This window comes from Morus notabilis, unplaced genomic scaffold (assembly GCF_000414095.1).
Source record: "Morus notabilis unplaced genomic scaffold, ASM41409v2 Scaffold435, whole genome shotgun sequence".
Taxonomy (NCBI): Eukaryota; Viridiplantae; Streptophyta; class Magnoliopsida; order Rosales; family Moraceae; genus Morus; species Morus notabilis.
Genome location: NW_010359587.1, coordinates 115,133 through 138,176, shown reverse-complemented (window position 1 = coordinate 138,176; position 23,044 = coordinate 115,133). Strand labels below are relative to the sequence as shown.

Here is a 23,044-nt window from a genome sequence, read left to right as displayed (position 1 = left end):
AAGAGAGAGACTAAACCTCAAGCCTCTTACACCGTACAAAACACAGAATCTCGTTACCGTACATACATGACATGTAAATAAAACATTACATACATCATCCACAGTCTAGAAATTTAAATATCAGACTTTACAAATTCTTACATTTATCCAAGAGGATGAATACAATCCTCACTTGATCGAACAGTAACAAATAATCCAGCTACTCCGCACCGCTCCTAAAGTCGCCTGGGAGGGGTTTAATATATATAAAACAAGGAAAACGTGAGTGAAATGCCCAGTAGGATATAATTTGAAATAACTTTATAAGTAAATGAATAAATAAATAAGCGAGTAAATAAATAAATGGATAAGCAAATAAAATAAGACATTCAGTCCCGACACAACAGCCAGAACCTTACATCATTTTTCTCAAAGGAAATAAATTTGAAAATATCCATATTACAGGCATCAGCAATTAATTTATACAAATTACTTACACAACCACGTGCATAAGCCATACCCTTGGGGTTTCGGGTCCTGCCCCCAAGGATGCACTCTCCACATCCTATCTTGGCTATCAGCCAGTTTACCGATTCGCAAGATCTCTTATCTTAAGAAATCATTCATTAAACTTTATGAAATCGTTCATTATAATCTCATGAACTACACAAGCCATGAGTCCCATGAACTACAACAAGCCATGGTCTCATGTACTACAACAAGCCATGGGCACTATGAACTACAACAAGCCATGGGTTTTAAATACTTTTATTTCGCAAACAAGCCCATTTCTTTAAAATATTTACAAGGCTTTATAATCTCATGAACTACACAAGCCATGAGTCCCATGAACTACAACAAGTCATGGTCTCATGTACTACAACAAGCCATGGGCACTATGAACTACAACAAGCCATGGGTTTTAAATACTTTTCTTTCGCAAACAAGCCCATTTCTTTAAAATATTTGCAAGGCCAAAATCCTTTTTGAAAACAGGCTCATAAAAAAAAGGAATAGGAATCCTACCTCGTGATATCAAACTTGTGGCTAGCGGTGCACTATTCCGGCTTTTGCTTCCTCAAGCCACTCAATCTGAGTCTTCAGCTAACACTGATACAAGACAATACTTTAGGATTCAATTCTCATTCCTAAAGTAATTCAATCTCAATTATATCTTTTGATTTCCTATTAGTGTGCCATTATTAAATTACCGATTTTTACAAATCATTTCATGTTTCAAATCATCATTCCAAGGGTTTTCAATCTCAAAACATGGATTAAAGATGCTAATCCATCTACTCTAGGTCCCCAAATGAAGCTAGTTTGGGTCATACTCGAAAACAGGGGTCAAAACAGCATTTTCAGGCCAAACAGGGTCAAACCCCGTGTACACCGGTCGACCAGTGACAGAGCAGTGTAACACCACCGGTCGACCGGTGGTGTGCAATCCGGTCTACCGGTCAGGCCAATGCAATCCGGTCGACCGGTCAAGCCAATGCAATCCGGTTGACCGGACAGGTTGATCGGTGAAGAACACCAATGCGAGAAAACTCGCAAAATCAGTTCCGGTCAGGCCAATGCAATCCGGTCGACCGGTCAAGCCAATGCAATCCGGTCGACCGGACAGGTTGATCGGTGAAGAACACCAATGCGAGAAAACTCGCAAAATCAGTTTGAAAACCTGCCAAATCCAGTCCCAAATCACAATATCTCAAGGGACAACCACTAGATCTGGGTTCTAGGTACTAAAACAAGTCTAGAGAACCCAAGATCTCCAATTTCTACCATAGTTTTACTCAAAATCCATCAAAATTCATTTCGAACCAAAAATAAGTTTTAAAATCCGAAAACTTGAGATTCAAGAGAGGTTCTTTCAGTAATCTTACCTTGAATCATTCTCTTGAAGTTGAAAACTCTTTGAAATTCTTCTTTGGTTCGAGATCCGGTTGATTTTGAAGCAAAACGAGAGAGAGAGAGTGAGGGTGAGAGAATGAGAGAGTGAAAGAGAGAGAGAGTGCACATGAGGAAAGAAAGGAAGAGAAAAGAAAAGGAAAAAGAAAGAAAAAGGAAAAAGAAAATAAAAATTGAGAGGTGTCACAAAATTAAAAAGGCAGTCTAGAAATGTGCCCATACACACTTCTGAGTAAAAATATAAATGCTAAGAATATTCAAATATTTTGGAATTATTTAAATTTACACGTCAGAAATATTTATTAATAACTAATTAATTAATTCATATGAAACACACTAATAAATCTCAATTTTATTAATTAATCTCATTTAATTTTTCAACGTGTTACAAATATACTCAAGCACTTGATCATGTTAAATACCAGTTGAAAAGCGGGTGTGTGTTTAGTTTCTTAAATCTATATCTATACTCTTTCGTTCCTCTTTTTTTTAGTTTTCCCTTTTCTTTTCTTTTTTTTTTCCCTCTCTTATCTAAATTAAGTCACAAAAAATCAGATTACAGGAAAAAAATAATAACTAACCCATAAAAGTAATACCCAAAAAAACCATATCAGAACAAAATAAAAAGTTTATTACAAAAAATCAATTAGAGTTAAAAAGGAAAGTAAATATCTAAATTAAAATCACAAAAATCAGATTACAAGAAAAAGTAATAACTAAGGCCCATTTTTGGAAAATCAGAAAAGTAATACCAGAAAAGAATATGACTTATAAAATTAAATCGGTATTTTTGTTAAAAAATATAGCTTTAATATTAGGCATGTAATTATTTAAATAAAATTTCCCTCATCTTTTGTCCAAGGGGTCCTAAGGCCCATTATCTGTCCAAGTCCAGTGGGCTCGGTCCTCTTCCACCAGCCCAAGCTGGAAGCCCATAGAGGTAAGCCATTTTCTATTGTCATTCTCCCTAGTCCTGATCGTGTTTTCCATTTCAATTTCAATCCGGGACGACATACACAAAGGAATAAGAAAAATACTGATGAATTCAATTCAACCCTCGCCATTGTCGTACCTCCCAAACTCAAATTTCTCTTGATCCTCTCCTTTCTTTAGTTTCCACAATTCTCTTTATGTTCCCTTCCTTCCAATTGACTTGCCGTCTGGTCAGAATCGTCGAAATTGGATTGATTGCTATTATGATCGGAAATCGCTTGATCCATGGCATCTAATTTTGGCGTTTCTGGGAAATTCCTCCTGAGATGATGATTGATGGCTTCGGACTTAACAATTTTGATGTTTGTCTTTCTTGTTCAGGTATTTCTTTGTTTTTTTTTTTTTTTTTCAAATGATAAATATTTCTCTGACTTGGGTTTTTTTGGGAAAGAAAAAAGAAAGAAAGGAACTTTGTTCGGGATTCTGTTTTCAATGATTGATTTTTTATTCTGAGTAGAAGATTCTTTTGCTGGATGGTTTTATGACTTATCTCAGGAAACTCTCCGATTAGAAAGCGAAATATGAGGTAGAAGCATCTTTGTTGTCCTAAATTTGTTCTTATAAATGTTGTAAGATGATCTGGAGTTGACATTAATGTGATGAAGGAATTGATTTAGCTAAACGATTTTTATGGTCTCCGCAATTTTTTTTTTATTTTTAAAAAGGTGGCTTGGCAGCTCTAACCTTTTTTTTCCCCCCCTTCACTCTCTTTACCCGCTCTCACATCGTGAGTTCTGAATTTCTGACAATATTTTGTTCTTAAAATTATTTAAGCCCTAATTTTTAATTTTTGATGAATTTCTGGATTCCCCAGTTTGTTTGAGAATCTGCCTACTTTCCATATGGGGTTTTCAGCACCTTTTGTTTTGATTTGTTTCTTCATAAATTTTCTATTTGTTTTCTTCTTGGCTGTAATTTTTTTTTTTAACTTGTCGTTTTGATGCTAGTTGAATTACTTTTATTTTGTTGCTAGTTGAATTGCTTTTATTTTGATGCTATTTCGTGGTGATTGGATTCCCAGGTCCTTCGTCGTAGATTAGCTCATCAGTTATGTGGGTTGGGTAGGGTAGACTTAATTGTAATTATGACTATGGTGGCTTCTTGGAATGCATATAAATTTATCAAAGTCTATTTAATTTATGGGTTTACAACATTTCTTGGACGCAATTGGTAGAAGCATATATATGTCATTCCGTGTCCATATATTTATTCGTCAACATGCCATCATTTAGTTGTTTTCCTTGTTAATTGGCGTGCAGTATGCTGTTATGTACATTTTGTTTTAATGCATTCTGTTGTTCTACCTTCTAAGGAATTTGAATTGAAAATCTAATACAGATCTAGAGAATTTAGGATCGTGAATTGTTATATAGGTGGAACTGAGCTCTTCTAAAGAACTTGCTGTAGATTATGCATAAGTAGGTTTGCAATTAAAGCTAGAAGAGAGAGTAGAAGCTAAAAGATCCGGTAGAACAGAAGAGTTATAGTTTATGTTGTACTGTGAAGTACACTAGGTTAGCCCCAGATTCAGATTTTTGTTCAGCATCTAGTAATTTACTTCCTAAACTAAGCCTTGTATTTGGGATCCAGTAATTCAGAGCTTGTTCGAGATCATATAGATATTGGACCAAGCCTAAACCACATCTGCACTAGGACTAAGCCTTGTACTCAGACTTTTTGTTCAAAATCATATGGATAAATGAGTTCAGGATCACTAGTAATTAACTTCCTAAACTAATAGTTGAATCGGATTTCAGAGCAAATGCAAGAAGATGTAATGGGTGACTTATATTTGTAATTGTGTTTGTTGTTTGCAAGTGAATTCTTCTTTTAATTAGTGATATAACTTTTATCTATTGAATGGAATATTAACTCGTATAATTTTATTAGAATCCACTCGAGTAGGGATAGTTTGATCATTACTATAGTGGATGCAAATCCTGTAGAAGTACTGAAATATCAATTAGAAGGAGATCTGATGAAGCAAAAGTTCTTACTGCAAAAGCACCAACATTAGTTTTGAGTGAAGTAAATATTGCACAAACGAAAAATGTTAGAGATGATATTGCATGATAGATGTGGTCTTAGTTTAGCAATTATGGGCCTTAAATTTGTATTAAAATTTATATTTGAAAATTACAATAACATTATAAATATTGAAGATTCAGGTCTTAAAAGTCCTAGGACATTATCAATATGTAATATTTAGGTTACAAAGATGTTTTCTACTTTTTTTCCCCCCTCTTGTGCTAGTCTATGCGATTTTTTTTAATAGTTTTTAAAAACAACTCGACCAAGCATTTCAGATAGTAAACCAAGCACAATTTCACTTAAAAAAAAATTCCAGAACACAACTCATGTATTGTAACCAAACAAGTTTTCAAAATAGTGATTTCAATCACCGATTCTAAAATTTCAATTCCAAACCTAATAGTCTCAAAACATAGAAAACGTAATGCGAACCGGACAGGCTCCTAGTTTGTTTGTTTTTTTTTTTTTGTTTTTTTTTTGTTTCATACATACGGGGAATTGAGAGAAAAGAGAGGAATTGAAAAATTAGGGAGAATCAAGAGAAGTAATAATTTCAATAATATGTAGAATATGTATCTTCCGTAGTTAGCATAACTAAATGGAGACTGGAGTATAAATTTGTAGGGAAGTGAAAACAATGTTGAGAATATCTAATTATATGACATCTCATACTGTAATGTATTATATATTCTGCTAGGGGAGTAAGTATTGTTCTAATAAGTTGAACAGATTCCACAGGTAGGAAAGTCGGGCAGCGATTTATTCAGAGTCTGGATGTAGGGACAGTAACAACTACTTCAAGGCTTCCCTATGGTCAACTTTCTTTCATCTGCTTTCTCTGCATTTGAAGCACGTAGTAGTAGCGAGCCACCGGTCGTTGAAAAGAAGGCGATCCGTTCACGATTCAATGGTTGGACAGCGGCTGTGAGAAAAGCTGTGAGTGTTGGCTCAATGAGGAGGTTTCATGAACGTATACTGGGATATGCTAGGACCGGTGTCTCTAGCTCAACAAGTGACATATGGCTTCTAGGCGTTTGCTATAAAATTTCACAGGATGAGCCATCTGTAGATTTGCCTGCCGCTAACAGTGGATTAGCAGATTTTGAACAAGATTTCTCATCGAGAATTTTAATGACATATCGTAAAGGTTTGTGCTCGATAATTTTTACATATCGAACTTAGATTGCTTGCATTTAGTACATCTTAGCTGATGAAGGAAAACCAATATCTTTGACGTCTTCAGGTTTTGGTGCTATTGGAGATTCAAAGTACACTAGTGATGTAAATTGGGGCTGTATGCTCCGAAGTAGTCAGATGCTCGTTGCTCAGGTATGAAAATCTTGCCCTTCATTGCTACTTTGAAACATGACTCATGATTCACGGTCTTCCTAATTACTGGCTTCTACTTCTACAGGCTTTGCTTTTTCATCGATTGGGGCGATGTTGGAGAAGACCAGTACAAAGTGTAAGTTGGACCATTGGACAACATGGATTGCGACATATATATATATATTTTTTTTTTTGTTGTTGTTGCACTGAAAATCTTGACTTTGACCATGGATTGTGTAGTCTTAGGATTCCAAATTTTGGGAATGATGCAGACTTGAAACAAAATTCCTAATGAGAGCTGGAATCGAGATCTAGAACATAAATTTGTTAGATTCTGATGAATGACTGTTCTTTAATTTAGGTATTTGGCCCTAGAGGATGGTGAAAAGGGTAACAAAACTGAAAAGGGAAGGGATTTTAGCCTTTAGAGTCTATGGACTCAAAATTTCTGAACACTCATTTTGTGGTTAGCTCCTTGTTTCCTCTCATGAAGCTCTATCAGTTGATTTGTAAATCAGCCACTGTATCTTTCTCCAAATGATGAAAGTACCTTAATTTTTCATCCTGGCACTACAGTTGCTATGCCAATGCTGAAATGTCGGCTCTGGATTTTCTCCTTCCAGTTCTTTACCTCTTTCTTCTTTTCTTCTTTATTATATATATTGGCTCCTTGGCGGTTGGCGATGTCTCCTCTCATCTCTCTCTCTCTCTCTTTGCAATTTCTATTATTTTCAACTCTTTTTTCCCCCCCTATTTATCTCTGCAATGTTAGTTTTATTGGTCTAAATACCAAATTAAATAACTGTTGGAACAATATCATGTTCAATCTTTTTTCCCCTTATTGTTAATTCCATCATCGCTATCTCAAGAGGTAATAGTTGTTAGTTCTTACAAATGTATGAACAAGAGCTCTCTATCTCTACATTTCAAGATACTAGTTTGTAAATTCTTCTGCATGTAATTGAATGTATATGTATGACAAAAATTCCCCCAAAACTGTACCCCTTGTAACACTTTGCCCTCCAATCTTTGAAATGTTACATATGTCCCCCCACCCCAACACACACACACACACACAAAAATGAAATGCTAACAAAAAAGTCCCTGCATTAGGTTTTTTAAGGGAAATTGACATGTAATTTGTTGTTTGGGGGTATTTTGGTTGCTCTATGGTTTAACACACACAAAAATGAAATGCTAACAAAAAAGTCCCTGCATTAGGTTTTTTGAAGGGAAATTGACATGTAATTTGTTGTTTGGGGGTATTTTGGTTGCTCTATGGTTTAAAATTTAGTTTGAATTTTGAAACTAATTTAAACTTGAACTTTAAATTATGATACATCAGTTATTGATTGAATGTAAGTTAAAAATTTTATAAATTTTTTTCAGTAGAATACAAAAGTTTGTAATGTTTTTTTTTAATATTTAAATTTAGTTTAAATTCAAATTAAATTTTAACCATAAAATTATCAAAATACCCTCATGTAGCAAATTAAATGTCAATTTCAGTTAAAAACCTAACTTTTTTGTTAACATTTAATTGTTTAGGGGGAACGGATGTTACGTTTTAAAAATCAGGGGGTAAAGTGTTATAAGGGGTATAATTCATGTGGAATTTTTGTAATTAATCCTGACTTTTATGGTTATGTTGCAATGTCTTAGATGATGTTCTACTTTTATAGGCATCTTGTCCTGACGAATGTTGATTTGAATGTTTTACAACCCATCACTCTTTAGTGTGTTTAGGGAAATAACTTATCTTCGTATATTTGTATATATGCAGCCTTTGGACCAAGAGTACATTGACATCTTGAATCATTTTGACGATTCTGAAGAATCGGCCTTTTCTATACACAATCTTCTTCAAGCTGGAAAGGCTTACGACTTAACTGCAGGATCATGGATGGGCCCATATGCTATGTGTCGCACGTGGGAAACTCTTGTGCGTAGCAAGAGAGAGGAAAATGACTTTGAGAATCATCCACTTCCCATGGCTGTTTATATTGTTTCTGGAGACGAAGATGGTGAACGAGGTGGAGCCCCGGTTGTCTGTGTGGAAGATGCCTTTAGACATTGTTTAGAATTTTCCAGAGGCCAAGCGAACTGGACACCAATGCTTTTGTTGGTTCCTTTGGTTCTCGGTCTTGATACAGTCAATCCCAGGTTCCCTCCTTTTTGAATTATCTAGATGTTCTGCATTATAGCATTTCATTTTGTGGAACTTGCAGAAATTAGTTTTTACTTCTTTGAGAAATATCCAGTAAAAGTATCTACATGTGCTTAGATTATTGGTCTTCCAATTTAGTACGCATTAGTTAGCCGCGCAACTTGAAATTTTGCATAGTTGTGCGTGTTATTGTTTCCTTTTGAATTGAAAATGTTCTCAAGTTGTTCTCTCTTTTTATACTTATGCCAAAGGTAATGGGATTTTATTGCAACTCTTTGACATTTCAACTAATTGATATCAATTCTTTAGCAAAAATTATGTTACTTTGTGTTTGTCTCAAACAATCTAGGCAATATGAGCTTAGTTTTAAACTAATTTTGGCCCCGTTCAGTTTGCCGATTCGAGTTTTCAATTCGAGCTGAGATGTGATTTTATGTGAGAGCTTTTAACTGTAGCAAAAAAGTTAAATATGACTTTTTGTGAGAGCTTTTAACTGTAGCAAAATTGGAATTGAAAACTTGAATCGGTAAAATGAACGAGGCCTTTATTATTGAAACAACCAGTGCAATTCAGCATCGTAGATTTGTATCCTATAGTTAACTATAGACGGCTTTTTGTAAATTCATGACAGGTACATTCCGTCTTTACGGGAGACATTCACGTTTCCTCAAAGTCTTGGCATAATGGGTGGGAGACCTGGTGCATCGACGTATATTGTGGGTGTGCAAGATGAAAAAGCATTTTACCTTGATCCACATGAAGTTCAGCCGGTATCCCCCTGCTTTTGTTTTTAATGTATTTCCCATCTAATGCATATGTTCCCTGTCCAGATCATCTGCTACCTTTTGGTAGTGTTTAGGCCATTTGAATCAACTTTGTTAACACCCACAAAATGAACTCAAATATTCTAAAGGAATGAAAGCTCTCTTGGATATTGTAAGGGTCAATAGACCTGCAAAGACCCGATATTGGTTTATAAGAAAGCTGTATTAAATTTTTTTTTTATTAGAAAAACTTTAGTGATAAAAATCAATAGAAAGGGCAGAGGATAAGGTATTCTCAAACCCAAGAAATACAGCAAATGCCCAAGAGAAAAAGTAAGGTCTGACCAAGACGCAAAAAGAACAAAGACACAGAAAAAGGCTCTCAAATCAACTCCTTATTACATCTTTCCAATTCAAAATAACCAAAGAAAATGGAAATCCTTTAAAAGCTTTATATGAAGCAGCCCATAGCAATGCTGAGAACTTTGCCTTCACAAAAATATCAACTAACTCCATCTCCTTTTCCTCAAAAATTCTGGCTTTCCTTTCCATCCACAGTGTCCATAGTATTGGAAGCACCATACCATTCCATAAGAAAGCTGTATTAATTTGATATCGGTGGTTCGGGTGTGGGAAACTATAACTTATTAATGATGGCTTGGTGAATCTACACTGTTGGAGATTGTTATTTAAGTTCTTGAGCAGGACAAAAATTATATGATTTATCTACTTGACCTGTGTACTTGATGCCATTACTTAACAGTGTTTGAATGCTGGTCGTGCTGCAGGTAATCGATATCAGTAGGAACAGTGTAGAGGCTGATACTTCATCTTACCACTCCAAGTGAGCACTTCTATTTTTTGGAGACTTCTGACTTAAATTGTATTGTTGCTAATTTATTCGGTTTGCTTGTTTCTTCTTCTCGTTGTTTTAATCATAATTGTCGCTTTTCTTTGTAGTGTTATAAGACACATTGGCCTCGACTCGATAGATCCATCTTTAGCAATTGGATTCTATTGCCGGGATAAAAGTCTGCTACTCTGTCTCTGTTAAATTTATGATTTTGTGAATCCTTACTGGCAACTTTTTTTGATTGACTGATTCTTTTCTGTCATTTCAGACGACTTTGATGACTTCTGTTTCCGAGCTTCCAAGTTGGCAGATGAATCAAATGGTGCTCCATTGTTTACCGTGACTCGGACAAAGAATTTACCAAAACCGGTCGGTCACGCGGATGTGTTGGGTGACAGTAGTGGGATTAGTGACTCATTTGATGCACTTCCCAGCAACAACACAGAGGACTGTTCACATGAAGATGACTGGCAACTCCTTTGAAAGTAACTCTGTAGGCTCTGACGGCTCCTTTGCAAGTAAATTTGGTAGCTGGTGCTGGGATTACAAAACCTTGTACATTTTCGACCCCGAATAGCGAGATCTCTGCTTCTCAGTGGCAGCATCACTGCAAGCTCAAATGTCTTGGTGACGCTTTAAGTTGGCATTTGTATAATATGGCATTTAACTTATAATGATTTTGTTCTTTTTTATGTTTCTGTCATGTTCATGTAAACAATTATTACAACATTTATTTGTACTCTGTTCCTTGGTGGATCATAAGATATTGAACATTGTTATTCATTAGCATTGGTGATGCAGAGGTATATGGTACCTCTTCTTTAGTTCCTAGCCTTGGTCTTGTACGGATGCATTCGCAGTGTAGTATTACATGTACACACAAAAAGAAAAAGTGTTTTATTTTTTTTATTTTTAATCTCAAGTATTAAAAAAAATTTATAAAGCGTGTAATAAGAAGTCAAGATTTGAGTAGTTTGTAGGTCCGTTTAGTTCGTTGATTCGAATTTTTAATTCGAGTTGAGATGTGACTTTATATGAGAGTTTTTGACTGTAGTAAAAAAGTTAAATATGACTGTTTATGAAAATTTTTTACTGTAGCAAAACTCGAATCGGTAAAATGAACGAGGCCGTATATATTAATGATTCAAATTTTTAATTCGAGTTGAGATGTGACTTTATGTGAGAGTTTTTGACTGTAGTAAAAAAGTTAAATATGACTGTTTATGAAAATTTTTTACTGTAGCAAAACTCGAATCGATAAAATGAACGAGGCCGTATATATTAACTCTATATAATTACATTCTTCTCTTTTAACGTGTTACATTAATTATTGATTAAGTTTAGAGACAAATTCAAATCTCAACTCTTTTGTTAGCTCGTGAATGAATTGTTATTTTTATATAAAAAAAATGCTGGGAAAACGCATGCAAGTATCTGTATGACAAAACTTTAATAATCTCAGGATCAGTAATTCAATAGAGTCAAAATACGATAAGTAGATAGTTTACTTGTGCATGTGCGTCTTTTGCTATCTCAAAACAACAAATTCAATCCAAAAAATAATCTAGCTAGCTTTGATTATAGTCTCCAACGGCAACTAGTTAAGGTCATCTTTGATTCTTTCAAAATCCCGCAAAGCAGGTGAAAAAAATTCATCAACACAGGCTGCTAGATCAGTCGGTCAAATGCTACACTGACTTTTCTGTATTGAAATAAAAGCTTTGCCCATATTATTTGTATAAGCTTTGCCCATATTAAAGAATAACGAATAAAAAAAATATCTGAAAGTTGTGAATTTGTTTTTTCCCCTACCAGTAATTGCCACAAGAGCACTCACCGTTTCTAAAATGATGAAACCTCTTGCCATCTCTCACTACAATTTCCCTCTCCACTACTCTTGACATGAACATGAATGCATTATGGCAATCTCCACAAATCCTAAGATTCTTAAACACTCTTATGGTGGCTCCCTTAGAAAGCTTCAAGAGTCCAAACACAACGGCAAGTTTCTCACTGTGAGTGGACAAAGCATACTCCTTGTGCTCCTCAGACTCCACATCATGTAAAACAAACTTTGTGTTTGGGACATAACCCAACTTCCTCATTTCAAGTCTCAGTTTCTCTAAATACGTGTACACTGCTTGAACCTCTGGGTGTTTAGTGTCATCAACCAAGAACACATGAACCTTACTCTCAACCTCAATCCAACTGCAGCCCGGCTCCTTCTTAATCCCTCGATCTCTCATCAGTTTCCGCACTTTCGCCACATTTTCCCACTTTCCAACATCGGCATACATGTTTGACAGAAGCACATACGTTGAATCATGTTGTGGAATCAGCTCGAATAGCCGTTCGGCAGCTTGAATCCCTAAATCCATGTTCCCGTGTGTGCGGCAGCCAGCAAGTAGTGCCTCCCAGATTGGCACCCCCGCTTCAAATGGCATTGAATCGATCAAATTCTTTGCTTCTGCAAACTGCCCAGCTCGGCAAAGCAGATCAATCATGCGGGCATAGTGATCTTCGCCTGGCGTAATGCCATAAGAACCACACATTGAATCAAAATAGTGTCTCCCTTCTTTGACTAAACCGGCATGGCTGCAGGCTGAGAGAATTGTGAGAAACGTTATCCTATCTGGTCGGATATCTTCTTTCAACATCTGTTCGAAAAGCTCAATTGCTTGGACGCCACGACCGTGTTGAGATAGCGCTGCAATCATGGCATTCCAGGACACCGAGTCTACACAAGGCATTGTGAGGAACAGAAGCTCTGCATCCTCAAAAACTCCGCACCTTGCATACATCGTGATGAGCGCATTTCCAGCTGAGAGGCTTGAATCATGCCCGGAGCATATTAGCTTAGCGTGAAGTTGGCATCCATGCTCCAATGCTCCAAGCACAGCGCAAGATATAATCGCGCCAGCAAATGCGTAATCGCAAGGTTCAAAACCTTCTAATCTCATTTGATTAAACAACTTCATAGCTTCTTCTCCATACCCATTTTGTGCTAAACCTGATACAATCACCGTCCAAGTTAAACCATTTCTCTCCGGAATCTCCACAAAAAAGGATTTCGCTTCCTCAATTCGCTTCGCCTCGATGTACCCTGACAGTATTGCGTTCCACGAAACAATATCTCTCACAGGCATTTTATCGAAAATCTTTCGCGCCAAATCTACTTTACCGCATCTATAATACAACGTCACCAATGCATTATTCACGGACAATGAGAAGTCCTTTGTGGGTTCTGCTTCTGTTCTCAAAATGTGAGCATGTAACTCCTTTCCAAGTTGAAAGATCCCGCTATTAGCGCAGCCGCTGATGATACTCGTGTACGTAAACTCATCCTGCAGAATTCCTTGGGACTGCATCTTCCTGAACATCTTCAAAGCTTCTTGAAAACGGTCATGGTGCACATAACCCGAAATCATCGCATTCCACGCAACCCCGATCTTTTCATTCATTCCCTCAAGAAGTTTGCGAGCGGCGTCGAGGTCGTTGCACCTGACGTATCCGGTGATTATCGTCGTCCACGACAACTCGTCCTTCTCAACCATCTCATCAAACAGCTTCCTAGCTGCAGCCATCAACAAAACCGAGGACAATGAAGACGCCGCCGCCGCACACTTAACGTAAAAAGACGCCAACGAGTTCAACACCGAAGTGACAAAACCCAATCCCGACTTCACAACCGCGCAGTGCATTTGCTTGCACTGCCTCTCATCCTCGGTTACGATCCCCAATGCGGAAAGAACACTCGACAATGTGAAGTCGTCGGGCGTAACACCGTCCCACCTCATGTCGCGGAAGAGCTGGAAGGCTGCAAAGCCATCATTGTTACGGGAATAGCCGGTGATCATGGCATTGTAACAAATCGTGTCTCTCATGTCCAATGGAATCCCACAGAATATTTCCCGAGCCAGCTTCAGATTGCCGGCAGCAGAGTAGGCGGCAACAAGCGTGGTTCGGGCGACGACATCTGGTTGGGGAATTTCGTCGAACAGGTTGCGTGCATAACTGAGATTGGAGCATTTGCAGTATACATCGATCAGACGGTTGACGATGTGGCCACGTGGCCTGAACCCAGAAGCTGTCATATGGGCATGGATGGTTCGAGCAAGAGAATAGGAAATGGGGTTTTGGCGGCGGCAGAAATGAAGCTGAGCAGCGAAACGGTTGGCCACCGAGCGAGCATCCATGGAAGCAGTTCTCATGATCTCCATTGAAAGAGAGAATTCATGGTTAAAGGAGAAGCTCACAATGGTTCAGAAAGAATTGGTTCGTTTGTAATTCATGAATCATGACGATGATGATGATGATCTCCGAGAATGAAATCGTTGTTTTCCCTTTTTTTTTAAAACTAGTTTTAACCCGCGCGTGATTCATTTAAAATTGTTTTTTTAAGAAAAAAAAAGGACATTAATAAAAAAATAAAGATAAAAATAGGAAAAAAATCTGAAGTAAAATTAGGGAAAAAAAGTTTATAAACGATCTATTTATAAAACAATTTATAAATAATTTATTTTTTTAACCAGTTCTCAATTCTTTTTAAACTTCGGCTATTTTTTTTTTTTTTTTATAAAAAAATCCTTAAAAATAGCAATTTGCCTCTATAATCATTTTTTTTCCTCCGTTACCCCACCAAACCAGAAAATAAAAAATGGGTGGTTCAAAAGTCAGCAACAACGACTTATGCGGGGGTCGGCATCGGTCGTGCTAGGACCGATGACAGTTGTATCACGTGGGGCTGGGCGTGCAGCGTGAATGGGAGTCGCGAGTCGTGACGGAGGAAGTGCTATAGAATGCGGTGTTCTGGTGCAGAGTTGGGTGTTCTGGTGCTCGCAACACGGTGCCGAGAGCTATGGAAAGAATGGTGGTGAGTGAGTGTGGAACGAACGAGAGAATTGGTCAAAGTTTTTTTTTTTTAAATAAGAATAAATTGGTCAAGGTTTTTTTATAAAAAAAATCTAATCTAATCTTTTTTTTAAGTCCAATCCAAAAATAATCAAAACAAGAGCTTAGATAGAGTTGTTTAAATCCATGGCTGATATTAGTTGGGGTGTTTTCATTATTTTATAACCAAAATCGACAGAGTTAAAAGGTATTGACGTTATTTGTTTCGATCAAAGAGAGTATCTTTATTATTTTGATAAAATACAGAGAATGTTACTATAATAAGCTCCTTTTAAAATTTTTAATCAATTAATTCATAAATATAAAAAAGTGTTCGACCCAACTCGAATAAGTTTTTGAGCTCGAAACCTCAGCTCATGCTAGACACTCAAGCGATTGAGCAAGGTAGACTGAGCCAATAATGACGGATCTTAAATCAATTTATTTAATCCGTCCGAAACTTGCAGCTCTAATCTTGCCTCATAAACATTGTCTTGGCTCGTTTTTTTTATCTCCTGTTTTTTAGATCAATTTTTTATATGTATTTTTTTATAAAAATATTGTGATTTCAAAGTCTATAAGATGAGTTTGCATTTATATGTTAGGAAAAACTGTAATGGATGGACTAGTATGCGATGATTACAGGGATCAAGACAACACATTAACTTAGAGTAAATATTATTGATTCACATTATGTTTTGAGATTATAATAGAAAGGTCATTCATGAGAATAATCCTAAAAATTAAAAAAAAACAAGCGTTTTACTATTCTTGTCCCCGAGTTTTATGCTATTTGACAATTTACTACCTAGATTTTTAAATTTGTTCACTTTACCTCTCAACTTAATAAATCGATTTAATGTGTCCTATTTTTTTTCCTTTTTATTCAGATTTATTTGTTGGTTTAGAGATTTAAGGTACTAATTAATTCATGAGTTTAAAATCATGATTTATAATTTTAATTTTTAAAATTTAATTTTTTTTAAAATATTATAATAAATTACGAATTATAATTTAAATCATAACACAAGGACAAACTGTAGTTTTAATCGCGGCATGTTTTTTATCCTTAAACGAGGCGGTCATATGATTTTAACATTATCTGCTAAATAGTAAATGGGATACATTGAGTTCGGTTATAAAATTAAGGGTTTGTTCTTTTGTAGTTTAATTTGAGTATAATTTTTTAGTTGAATTTGAGTTATAACTTGAGTTGAACTTGTAACTTGAGTTTGTATTTGGTTGTGTACATTTGAGTTATGGTTTGAGATAAGAATCTTTTTGAGTTTATGTTTGAGTGAGTCAAAACTTGAATTTGTATTTAAATAATATTTTAATAAAAACTCAATGCTGATGAAAGATTTTAATAGTGTATATGGGTCGGGTTTTATTCGTCTTTTCGTTGTCAACGCATAGGAAAAAAAATCATCTCAATCAGATTTAAAACGAAAAAGTTATAGCATTTTTAAGAATATAAAAAATACTGTTCATTAATTTGAGTTCGAGTTTCTGAACTCGAGTTGAAGGGGAAACTTGAATTCGAGTTTTAGTCATAAACTCGAGTTTGAATTCGAGTTTAAACTTAAAAAAATATGAACTCGAATAAAATTATAACTCAAGTTGTATTTTTTTTAAATTTTTCACTCAAAAGAACAAGCCCTAAAACTTTGAGTTCGAGTTTCTGAACTCGAGTTGAAGGGGAAACTTGAATTCGAGTTTTAGTCATAAACTCGAGTTTGAATTCGAGTTTAAACTCAAGTTTAAATTTAAAAGAATATGAACTCGAATAAAGTTATAACTCGAGTTGCATTTTTTTTGAATTTTTCACTCAAAAGAACAAGTCCTAAAACTTCGGGTTTACGGTATTAAAACCCGAAAAAATAAAAGCGCAAAAGCGTTAAAAACCCAAAGAAAAAAGAGAGACGACGGAGAAAGGCGTGAAAATCAACCATCAAAAAACTCAATAAGATATGCAAAAGTTGAAGGCTCTGCCTGCGCTCCCCCGCCTTCCCATTCCCTCCGTCACAAGGTTCTCTCTTTTTCCTTTTTTCTTTTTTCTTCGTCTTCATGAATATCAAAACTAAAGCCTTTGATTCAAATAACTCATAATTTTTATCTATTCTCTCTCTCTCTCTTTTTTTTTTTTTTTTTTTTTTTTTTTCCGCAGATCGGTTTTCTGCAGAATGAGCACAACTCCAGCTACCCCACATCACCCTAAATTCGTTTCCTTAGAAGAAACTGAACCTCAAGGTATTTCTCTCTCTCTCTCGTTCTCTCTTCACTGTATTTTCTATTTGTATGTTGATTTTTTTTAATCTATTCTCTCTCTCTCTCTTTTTTTTTTTTTTTTTTTTTTTTTTTCCGCAGATCGGTTTTCTGCAGAATGAGCACAACTCCAGCTACCCCACATCACCCTAAATTCGTTTCCTTAGAAGAAACTGAACCTCAAGGTATTTCTCTCTCTCTCTCGTTCTCTCTTCACTGTATTTTCTATTTGTATGTTGATTTTTTTTTTTAAAAAAAGTAGAAGAAGAAGGAAAGCAGTCTTTGTATTTTAAAGCCTTTTCAATTTAGGTGCCAGGTTTCGGCTTGTTTCCTATAACATTTTGGCTCAGGTATGTTAACTATATTATATTTACAATATATATATATATATATATTATTTTAAGTTCCAAATAACTTCTTTGTATTGTATACTATTTTTGATTTAAAGTAGTAAATGGATGCATGCTAAATTTTGTTTGGTTGTTGTATATTTGCTATGTGTTAGCCACATTCTTATCAGTTTGTGAGTATTTATACTTGAATCTAGTAATGTGTTTGTTTGAAATTTTTTTTCCCTCCTTACACTTGGAGTCAATGCCCATTTTGTAGGGTTTTGTTTAGTACATGGCTGAAGTTTCGTAAAATTAGAGAAATGACCCTTTTTTTGATTAAATTTAGTTTATCAATGATTAACTTGGTGTTCATCACCGGCTAATCAATTGATATAACCGGTATCAATTAATAATTAATCAATTTTAATTTTCAATCAATAAATTACCGGTTTATCTGTGATAAACCTTTGGTAAATTGATGATAAACAGGTTTATCATTGATTAACTACTATAGAAAAACGACCATTCCCTAAAAAACAGATCGGCCATTTGTCTAAAAAATAAAAAGTCCAGCGATTTATTGAAAAAGGTGGCGAAAAAACGTCCATTTGACTAATTTTCCCTTTATTGGGAATCTTAATCTATAAGTTCAAGTTCTCAACTTTCATCTTATACCAGTTTTCATTTGTCTAACGAGGGCATGCAAATTGAATTTCAAGCACTAAAGCCCCATTACGATTATGTCGTTTGGTATCATAATTTGATGTCATACAACTCTAGATCTTACTTGTGGTAACTCTCTTTTTATTTTTGTAGGTCTATGTGAAGAGCTCCAATTTTCCTCATTCGCCATCTGCTTGTCTCAAGTATGTGATACTATACTAGTTTACTTTTTGGTTTTGTTGTTGCTCCGATGACCGAGGTGATTTGTTTTCGTGTTTAATTCATCAGACTTGTGAGGATTTTTGCTAATATATCTGGCTGTCTAGCTCTACTATATGTTATGGGAAAATTAAATTCTGCTGACTAAGTGGTGTCGACTTTTATTTTTTAACATATATACATATATTGGCGTTGTTCTTAAAAGGATTACATCACAGATTGCAGTGACTTCAAAGGAGCACTAGACTTAGTTTTCAGACATTAATAGTTAAATTGCTAAAGCAGGAAAATCTTGGTCTTTGACTGAGATTAACAAGTCCCAAGCTCTAAGACCTGATTAGAGAAAGGGAAAAGGAGAAAGAAATCAGTGGTGAAAATCAGTTTGTAATTTTCATAGTGAGTCATATGTTTTGAGTTTTTTTCAAAATTATAAGAAAATTCAGATCTTATTAGAATAGTATGCTATTTATAGAGTATAATTGTTAAGTCTCACGACGTCTGTATCAATAATTAAGATTATAACTAGTATTATTGCTTGTTCTAGATGGAAGGCTCGTTCAAAGGCGGTTTTAGCTGTTCTCAAGAATCTTGGGGCTGACTTTCTCTGCCTTCAGGTCTCTCATTTATCCCCTCCTGTAGAAGATATGTTTCATGCATAGCATCTCATTTCTTTTTACTATGCTTAGTTTATCTTGTACTCCTGTACTGTGGTTGTAAACATAACTTGTCGTATTTTTGTGTGCCAGGAAGTTGATGAGTATGAGAGTTTTTACAAAGGAAATATGGAAAGCTGTGGCTATTCTAGTATTTATATTCAGAGAACTGGGCAGAAGCGTGATGGATGTGGAATTTTTTTTAAGCACGATAGGTACGTAGACTTTTCTTTTGTTTCAATGCGGAACGTATCAAGATACTCAATGAAGGATTATAATATCTCTTGCTTATCATATTTGAATCTCACTGTTGCTTTTGCTTAATTATTTGTTCTGCTTTTCATTCAGTGCAGAGTTGATCTTACAGGAAACTATAGACTACAATGATCTTGTGAACTCAATTCAACATGGAACTGTATTATCTGATGATATACAAAATGATGAGCAAGATAGTAAAAATAAAGATGCCAAAATAAAAAGTGGTAAAGTTTTTCTCCCACCTTGCTCTTCAATTTGTGTGTGTGTGTGTCTATATATATTTTGATGCTTTGTCTTGAAATTAAAATTTCCAAATGGCAAACTCAAGTTTTGATGAACTTTAAATTAGACAAAAAGAAAAAACAATTTTTTTCCTCCTAAGCAAAATTACAATGTTATGATTTTCCAAAAAAACAAAAAAAAATTGTGGTGCTATGCAAATGTTCCACATTATGAAGGAAATGAAAATTCATAAGAAAGAAGCATTATGTGCACTAGTAATAGATGTTTCAGGTTCAATGCAAAAAGTTCCCCAAGATCGAGGAGATCCAATTGATCCTCGTGTGAGACTAAAACGTGATTGCGTTGGTATTATGGGCGCATTTAAACTTAAGGACTATCATAATCATATTGTTATCGTGGCCAACACGCACATTTACTGGTAAGTGATCTCAATATTATTGCCCGCTGTTATCAAGAAGTTGCTGTATTTATTTACTTTGGCCTATATATGGACTACGTAGTATAGTGGTAGAAACGAAGGAAAGTAATATCTTTGTTATAGGGATCCAGAATGGGCTGATGTCAAGCTTGCACAAGCTAAATATCTTCTATCGCGCTTAGCTCAATTTAAAGCGCTAGTATCCGACAGATTTGAGTGTGCATCTTCACTGATCGTGGCTGGTGATTTCAATTCAACCCCAGGGGACAAGGTTCGTAAGTGCCAAGCATTATTTTCTCTGTTTCTCGTCAATGCCATGCTTATAGTTTTTCCATTGCTTTATATAATTGCCTTGTGTCTTCTTATCTGAAGACCAAAAGCAGTCCAAAATCTTCTCGCTAAGCTTGAACGGTTTTGAAATAGTGTTGGCCAATTTTCATGAAACAATCCTTTTTGATGGATATGAATCTTGGTTTTTTATGTCTCGGCTACTATTTCTTTCTCTCTTTTTTTTTGTGAGTTTTGATTATTGTGCACTTAAAACAGATAAAAATGGAACATTTTGGTGTTTATCAGCGAAAGATTTTCAAAATTGTCTCGGTAGCCACATTTTGTCCTGCCTCAGTACAACAGCATCTTTTAAGTTCTTTATCCACTATTTTTCTCTTTGGCGCAATGAGCAACTTTTTTTTTTTTTTTTTTTTTTTTTTTTTTTTTTTTTTTTTCTTTTTTTTTTTTTTTTTTTTTTTTTTTTTTTTTTCCTTTTCTAGTCCTAGTTGTTTCTTGATATTATCTGCTCCCCATAGGCTTCAAATAATATCAAAATTATGAAATTGAAATTAACGTGTTGAATTTATTCCTGTAATACACATCTCAAACGAACAACCAAGGGAAGCCAAAAAATATTAACACTGACCGAGTTTACATCATCACTTGAACTTGAACTTAATCTTAGGGGTGTCTTTGCAAGTATCTTTAAGCCATTATCACTTAAACAAGAACTAAATCTTTTTTAATTCCGTCATAAATGTTTTTCTAGGTGGAAAGAAAAAGGAAAAAGCTCTCATGAACACCTATAATACTATCTTTGCAGTTGCTTAGTGCAGAACCATGTGTAAACCGAGACTAAAACCGTGCATTGGCATTCTTGTAATAGTTTTGACACTCCAAGCATTTCAGGTTTACGAGTGCCTTATCTCAGGCAATCCGTTGGCTTCCTCGGGAACAGTTGCGGAAGGTTCAGAAGATGCTCCGATTCCTTTACGCACCGCCTACGGTTCCACAAGTGGAGAACCAAAATTCACAAACTGCACGCCTGACTTTACTGATACACTAGACTACATATTCTTTTCCCCTTCTGAAAGCATCAAACCAGTGAGTTTGCTTGAGCTTCCAGAATTTGACCCGTCTGATGTCGGCGGATTACCGAACTTTAGTCACCCAAGTGATCATTTACCAATAGGCGTCGAATTTGAAATTTTTGGCGGGCTGTAATTTCCAAATTTTTTTATTGAGTTACATTTGAACTTTACAATAAGCATGGCGATTGGGCTTTGGATTGTCACATTGGAAGCATAACGACTTGGACGATAAATTTTGCTGCCAAAGTGCTTGTTTTAAGGGAAAAAAAAACCCTTTAACCGTTATTTGAATTTTGCTGCCACCGTACTACACTGAACTTGGGTTGTTTGGTCGGGGGATTCGTCTCCTGATTTGAATTATGGTTCGTGGTTCGGTACAGTATTTTTTTTAAAAAAAAACACACGTAAATCGAAAATAGTTCTAATTCATAAACCAAACGTCATATATTTTTGTTTTGAACTCCGTAATTGGAATATTTGAACTTAAACCTCAATATTAGAGGTAATTATGAAATTATCACTAAGTTAAGCCTGCAATCATATGTTTGTACAACTTTTAACTCTATAGCCTTTGAATACTTGACCGTTGAAATATAAAATAATCAGTTATCAGTTACTATTTTTACTTCGTTTCTTTTGGATAGGGTTAGGAAAAACACAAATAGATCGAAGTAACCGAATTGGGTTCAATGCTTTTGAATGTCAAAATAGTTCTTGAACAAGTTTGGCTATTTTTGGAAACATTAGTTTCTTCAGTTATCTAGAAATCCAGAAGATAATAAAAAAAGGGAAAATTTTCATTTTGTATTATCTGTTATATTGAAATTTAAGTTTGGTTCTCTTTATTTTTTAAAATTTCATGTCGGTACCATGCTTTTTAAAAAAAATATTTATTTGGTACTTTGGAGCTATTTTTTGGGCCACAAAAAGATAAAATTGTTCTTATAGTAAAAGTTCATCTATTGATCAGAATTTTGAAGAAGAAAATATTTTAAAAATTATTATACTTGTAGAGCATAATCCTTTTTTTAAAAATTAATCTCTTCAAAATCTTGTTTTAAAATCTTTTTTTCCTTTAAAATTCTAGTCAACAGATGATTTTTTACAATAAGAGTAATTTTGTCTTTTTGTATCTCAAAAAATAGCTCTAGCATACTAAAAAATATTTTCTAAAAGGTTAGGTACGAGCATGAAATTTTTAAAAATAGAATGTACCAAATTTAAATTTTGATATAACAGAGAATACCAAAATAAAATTTTCTTAAAAAAAAGAAAAAAGAAAAAAGAAAAAAAACAATCCTTTCATTGAATGATTACATAAACATGTCTGTATTTTATTGGAATAGAACTTTTCATTTTTTTATCTCGGGGTGAGGATTATGAAGGACACAAAGGATTATAATAATCCTTTTGTGTTGTTTAGTTGGAGAAAATGAGAGTTAAAAATGATAAATAATAGTTATTTGTCTAATTATTATATTGTTTTTGTTATTATTGCTAATAATTTCTTATTTGTGGCAAAATAGTCTTTTTAACTTAAATATGGCAAATGCATCTTTCCTTTTAACTGAACACACTCAAATTTATACAAAAACTCTAAAAAGCTATTCTAAAAAATTCGACAAAAACGATAGATCTTTTTTCCCCTAAATGGCAACTTCCAACTTTGCTGAAAAATGTGTGTTTCCGTACAAATAATGTTTGTTTTTATTCCC

The 23,044-nt window shown here is 34.9% G+C and overlaps 3 protein-coding genes across 9 annotated transcripts; 2 read left to right on the top strand and 1 right to left on the bottom strand.

The window, feature by feature from the left end:
* Window positions 1-2,904: 2,904 nt before the first annotated feature.
* Window positions 2,905-10,815, top strand: LOC21388644 (cysteine protease ATG4). 5 transcript variants are annotated; one of them, XM_024163442.1, is made up of 10 exons: window positions 2,905-3,204; window positions 3,379-3,409; window positions 5,644-6,061; window positions 6,158-6,243; window positions 6,329-6,379; window positions 8,027-8,406; window positions 9,042-9,180; window positions 9,963-10,018; window positions 10,135-10,205; window positions 10,296-10,815. In XM_024163442.1, exons 3-10 carry the CDS (start codon window positions 5,725-5,727, stop codon window positions 10,508-10,510), a joined length of 1,335 nt encoding a protein of 444 aa, XP_024019210.1. In that variant the 5' UTR covers window positions 2,905-3,204; window positions 3,379-3,409; window positions 5,644-5,724; the 3' UTR covers window positions 10,511-10,815. The 5 variants fall into 5 exon arrangements, with proteins under 5 accessions (XP_024019210.1, XP_024019211.1, XP_024019209.1 ...); XM_024163443.1 differs by having other exon boundaries at window positions 3,341-3,409; window positions 5,653-6,061; XM_024163441.1 differs by having other exon boundaries at window positions 3,341-3,409.
* A 965-nt stretch (window positions 10,816-11,780) lies between these two features.
* Window positions 11,781-14,362, bottom strand: LOC21388643 (pentatricopeptide repeat-containing protein At1g25360). The gene has a single exon (XM_010094853.2). The coding sequence runs from the start codon at window positions 14,245-14,247 to the stop codon at window positions 11,836-11,838; it is 2,412 nt and encodes an 803-aa protein (XP_010093155.2). The 5' UTR covers window positions 14,248-14,362; the 3' UTR covers window positions 11,781-11,835.
* Window positions 14,363-17,292: 2,930 nt separating this feature from the next.
* On the top strand, window positions 17,293-21,584 carry LOC21388642 (carbon catabolite repressor protein 4 homolog 4). Of its 3 annotated transcripts, none has more exons than XM_024163450.1 (9): window positions 17,293-17,367; window positions 17,492-17,532; window positions 18,331-18,380; window positions 18,941-19,010; window positions 19,147-19,264; window positions 19,403-19,531; window positions 19,812-19,968; window positions 20,092-20,239; window positions 21,148-21,584. In XM_024163450.1, exons 1-9 carry the CDS (start codon window positions 17,301-17,303, stop codon window positions 21,460-21,462), a joined length of 1,095 nt encoding a protein of 364 aa, XP_024019218.1. In that variant the 5' UTR covers window positions 17,293-17,300; the 3' UTR covers window positions 21,463-21,584. The 3 variants fall into 3 exon arrangements, with proteins under 3 accessions (XP_024019218.1, XP_024019217.1, XP_024019216.1); XM_024163449.1 differs by having other exon boundaries at window positions 19,143-19,264; window positions 19,398-19,531; window positions 19,821-19,968; XM_024163448.1 differs by having other exon boundaries at window positions 19,143-19,264; window positions 19,398-19,531.
* The last annotated feature ends 1,460 nt before the right edge of the window (window positions 21,585-23,044 follow it).

Coding starts and splice junctions, on each gene's coding strand:
- LOC21388644 (XM_010094854.2), top strand. CDS start 5,725: ATGGTCAACTTTCTTTCATCTGCTTTCTCTGCATTTGAAGCACGTAGT. Junction 6,062..6,157: donor TTTAATGACATATCGTAAAG/GTTTGTGCTCGA, acceptor TGACGTCTTCAG/GTTTTGGTGCTATTGGAGAT. Junction 6,380..8,026: donor GGAGAAGACCAGTACAAAGT/GTAAGTTGGACC, acceptor GTATATATGCAG/CCTTTGGACCAAGAGTACAT.
- LOC21388643 (XM_010094853.2), bottom strand. CDS start 14,247: ATGGAGATCATGAGAACTGCTTCCATGGATGCTCGCTCGGTGGCCAAC.
- LOC21388642 (XM_024163448.1), top strand. CDS start 17,301: ATGAGCACAACTCCAGCTACCCCACATCACCCTAAATTCGTTTCCTTA. Junction 19,011..19,142: donor CTGACTTTCTCTGCCTTCAG/GTCTCTCATTTA, acceptor TTTGTGTGCCAG/GAAGTTGATGAGTATGAGAG. Junction 19,265..19,397: donor ATTTTTTTTAAGCACGATAG/GTACGTAGACTT, acceptor CTTTTCATTCAG/TGCAGAGTTGATCTTACAGG.